Source organism: Bidens hawaiensis, unplaced genomic scaffold (assembly GCF_021521415.1).
Source record: "Bidens hawaiensis isolate Kalapana, Puna unplaced genomic scaffold, B.hawaiensis_p1.1 tig00023985_1, whole genome shotgun sequence".
NCBI lineage: Eukaryota > Viridiplantae > Streptophyta > Magnoliopsida > Asterales > Asteraceae > Bidens > Bidens hawaiensis.
Window position 1 is genome coordinate 29,171 of NW_027493769.1, and position 4,234 is coordinate 33,404.

Here is a 4,234-nt window from a genome sequence, read left to right on the forward strand (position 1 = left end):
AGTTTTAACTATACACAAAAAAGAAAATATATATGTAATTTTTGTATTTAAATCGAGTAACCGTATATTATGACTTATGAGATATCGGCACCTATTGACACCGTGGTTTAATAAGTCCATCAAAATAAACAATATCCTTTGTTTAAAAGTTTAGCCTACTATAAAAATTGTATAAAGGTCCGGTTCACATTTGATAGTCCAGCCCAGTAATGAGTACTCTGAGTTGAGAGGCTCTCTAAGTGACTATGCTAGACTTGGCATAAAACCCGAATCCGGACCTGACCTGGGTGTTTCTGACCGCGTGTACAAATCAGGTTTCAGTTCTTCAAAGAAAACCATACCCTGGAACCGAACCACACCCACCAGATCCGATTCAACCTCTACCCGGCCAAAAGTTGATAAAAACCCAGCAAAACCGGTTAAAAACCCGACCATATCAGGAGGGTCTGGTTCCAGAAAAATCCCAGTTTGTGCAACTCTAGACTATGCCATAATTTGTATTTGTTATTCAGAAGTGTACAAAAGTTTTTTACTCTTCTTTTCTTTTTTTACGGCAAATCTACCCTACTCATACTCTTATATTGCTTCAAACAAACATCCCTTCATGCTCGGATTCGAACCCGGGACCTTCCATCTTTGATAGCTCAATTTTTTTATCATGAAATTCGACTAAGATATATATAATATTTTAAGTTCGTGTATCTTCGGTTACTGTTTAAAATAACAAACACGAGCAAACTCATTTATTAACAAACCACACAAACATAATAATTTGTTCATTAATTTATGTACTTGTGCTCATATTAGTTATTTAACACTACTTAAAACAAACGAAATTTATAATGAATCAAACGTACTACTTTTTTTTTAATCAAGTTAAAATGTTTAGCGACAAAATAGCAATCACTAGAAAACAACGTGACACGTAATGTTGTGTAACCAAGGGAGAAGCTTGTATTGTGGTCTGGGTTGGCTCCGGTCACCCTCGTTATTTTCTCAGCAGTGTAAACAAATGTGCGGGCCTTGAAATCAGCCCATTAATCCATTAAGCTTCCAGCCCATAAGTCAGGTCCAAGCAACAAGCAAAGGTGTTACAAACGAGCATAATTAGGAATAAAAATCCGTAACAACGATATTGCGAATTTGCGTATGTAACAAGCCGTGACACGCTGATATAATTTGAAATCAACCTTCAATATACTTGTCTTATTAGGTAAATATGAGACAAAAATATGTCATACTAGCTAGTAGCTTCAAAATACAAAAAAAAAAAAATTAATGTTTGATCAGTTTCCATTATATTCGTTAAAGCAACTTAACTAAAAACCAAAAAAGTAAAAAAAAAACAAAGTCGACCAACCAATACGTGCTACACCAAAGTTTTAAATTATATATTGTAATTGTAGTAAATTAGTAATAGTAATACTGTAATACTCCTTTATTAAAGAGTATTTTATATATTTAAAAGAAAAAGTTTCGCCGCCCACTTCCTTTTGTCGTTGATGCAAGATAATCATCAAAATGTAACAACCTTAATTCGTGAGTGAGTGAACACAAGGATTTTGACTGTGACTGTTACTATAAAGTTTTAAATTAGTTTTAGCTCAACTGATATTGAATGAGAAAATAAAGATTTGAGTTGGAGGCAACAATGTCTCAAATTCGAATTTGATTCCAATCAGGTTTTATTACAATGGCCTTCCAGCGACTGGTTTTCTGGAACAGGAGACGATGGACTTGGGCTATCCAACGATGTCTGCGATCATAGGCGTATGAGGTTTTCTTTTGTCATTGGGTTGCCTCGGGTAAACGAGCTTTATTCATTGGTCATAAAAAAGGGAAACATTTATATTGTTTTTGAAAATAAAAAATAACTAGTTAGTAGTTACTTGGATGAGGAACTTATTATATAGAGTTGATCCTCCATCTCCGAAGAGCATCTTAAAATGGAATAATTGGGTTCCATGAAGGTGAACGCTATTGTTTGGCGGGCCGTTTAGAACCGCCTTCCAACAAGCGATACTCTAATAACAAGAAATATCTTTTTTGGTCCGTATGTGTGTAGTAATTGTTTTGCGGCAGAGGACTCAGCGGACCATATTTTTACATCTTGCTATGTCGCGACTATGGTGTGGCAAAGTATTAGAAAGTGGTGCGGTATTCAACTTTTTCATGTTAAAGGAGTTCAAGACTTAATCGAGGTTGTAAAACAAATTCCAGGCGTGGCCCATAAAAGAAAAATAGTCTCTTTCATCGTTATGGTGGCCATTTGGTGCTTATGGAATGTTAGAAGCGGATACATTTTCGAATACAAGCCGGTGAAGATAGTCAAAGTGCTTGGAGACATAAAGGTTTTGGGTTTTTTATGGATTAAAAATAGAGTAGATGCATCAATCTAGATTGAGATATGTGGAAATCTTTAGTTATGTAACTCAATTCCAGTTTTGTTCTTGGTGCCGGTCATTGCTACCGTCTCAGTAGAAATGGTTTGGACTTAGTTTTAATGAACGTTGTTAAAAAAAAGTTAGTAGTTACACAGTAAGGTACAAGTAAAAAAAACCATATATACAAAAATAAAGTCATTTCACTAAAACTCAACATACCAAAAAAATACAACATAAGCAAAATTCCGCATAATATCCCGATCAACACCCTCCAAATCAACGCCCATTTAAAAACCTCATGCTCGTATTCCACGAAAAGTAAATACACAATAATAATACCTACCAAAACTCCGTACAACACGACCGAAATTCCCATTCCCACACTCTTCTTACCACTCGCGAGAGCCTTACCTTTCTTCAAAGCTTTAAATCCATGAATCTTTTCGAGAACAGTAATAACACTAGCCAGTTGGCAAATAACTGTCAAGTAGAAAAACCCATACGCGTATAATATCGAGACAATAATTAAAAGCACTAAGCCAAAACTTACATAATCGAATATAATAGGTTTTATAACGCCCATAACAATATTACTAATAACATCATAGATGAATTGCACGATGTATATGAATATGAACGTGACACAAAGTCGTCTCCATACTTTCGAAATGACTTTAATAACGTCACGAAAGCATACTTCACGATTGGTGTAGATGGAGGCGATGGTGAAAACAACTGCGGTAGTGGAGAGTGTAGAAAAGATGGTTAGGAATATAAAGTACGCAAATGTGAATAACGCGTAGTAGAACCATTCCATAGTGGTTGCTCCATGTGAAACATTCGTGTCGAGTGGTAATAAGTTGTTTTGGAATCTCCAAAAGTGGTGATGTGAAATTTCCATGTGGATTATGAAGGTTATTGCGAGTGGTAGGATGAACGCCAGAGTGATTTGTGAGAAGATCTTTTTACGTGTGAAAATCGTTTTGAATGACTGTTTAAATATGCCGAAGAATCCGACGTTTTTCATGTCTTCTTCGGTTCGATCCATGGCTATTGATGGTGAATTGAGAGATTGTTTGAAGATGAAGTTGTAAGGTGTGACAAATTTTGATCATGTATAATGGGATTTTTGTAACTTTATACTGTGCTACTTTAAAGATAGTTGGTCCTCAAGAAATTAAGTGTCCACTTACAGAGTTACAATATAATATTTATATAAACAGTTCAAAGATTGACATTGTAAAATGACAAATAATGGGTTTTTTTTTATTTAAAAACAAAACCTCGTATCAAGTAGGATTTGGTATGTAATGAGTCGAGCATAAAGATAAACCTTACTGAAAGACAAACTTTTTTTATGATAAAGAAAGTTATGTAGTTTTTGGTACGTAAAAATCATAAAAGGAATGAAGTGATTTATTGTAAGGCTGCGAAAGTTGCTAAACGAACATTAGACGACCGACTAGAGAGTTGGGTGTACTCGGAGTACTCGTCACTTGGACATGGTAAATATAAAGAAAATTAAACTTTTTGAATATTTTATACATGTAAAATATCAAAAGTTTACGAATATTTATAACAAAATAGGTGAATATCAATATAAATAAAAGAATACATTTTTAAATAATAAATCATTTTAAAAGTTGCTAATCATTAACTAAAACAGTGATATGTTTTACTATTGTAAGTCAAAATTGGTTCAAGTTCACCGATTAGATGTGATTATGGCTGAGGTTGACCACCTTTAATCGATTTTTAGTAACTAGGCGGAGTTAAAGAAACTTGCATCAGCCACATACCTTGTAGCGACTACTCGGGTAGTACTTGGCCTTATAAACCTACTTTTACAA

The 4,234-nt window shown here is 34.4% G+C and overlaps 1 protein-coding gene across 1 annotated transcript; it reads right to left on the bottom strand.

The window, feature by feature from the left end:
• Positions 1-243: 243 nt before the first annotated feature.
• LOC143568404 (uncharacterized) lies at positions 244-3,432 on the bottom strand. Its single transcript, XM_077054570.1, has 2 exons — positions 2,728-3,432; positions 244-483 (listed from the first exon to the last, which is right to left on the bottom strand). The coding sequence occupies exons 1-2, from the start codon at positions 3,430-3,432 to the stop codon at positions 244-246; spliced, it is 945 nt and encodes a 314-aa protein (XP_076910685.1).
• Between the last annotated feature and the right edge of the window lie 802 nt (positions 3,433-4,234).

Bases quoted from the DNA above. Each gene is read 5' to 3' on its own strand.
- LOC143568404 (XM_077054570.1), bottom strand. From the start codon at position 3,432: ATGGATCGAACCGAAGAAGACATGAAAAACGTCGGATTCTTCGGCATA. The intron at 484-2,727 runs GTAGGTATTATT...ATTATGGCATAG, and splicing joins TCGTGTTGTACGGAGTTTTG to TCTAGAGTTGCACAAACTGG.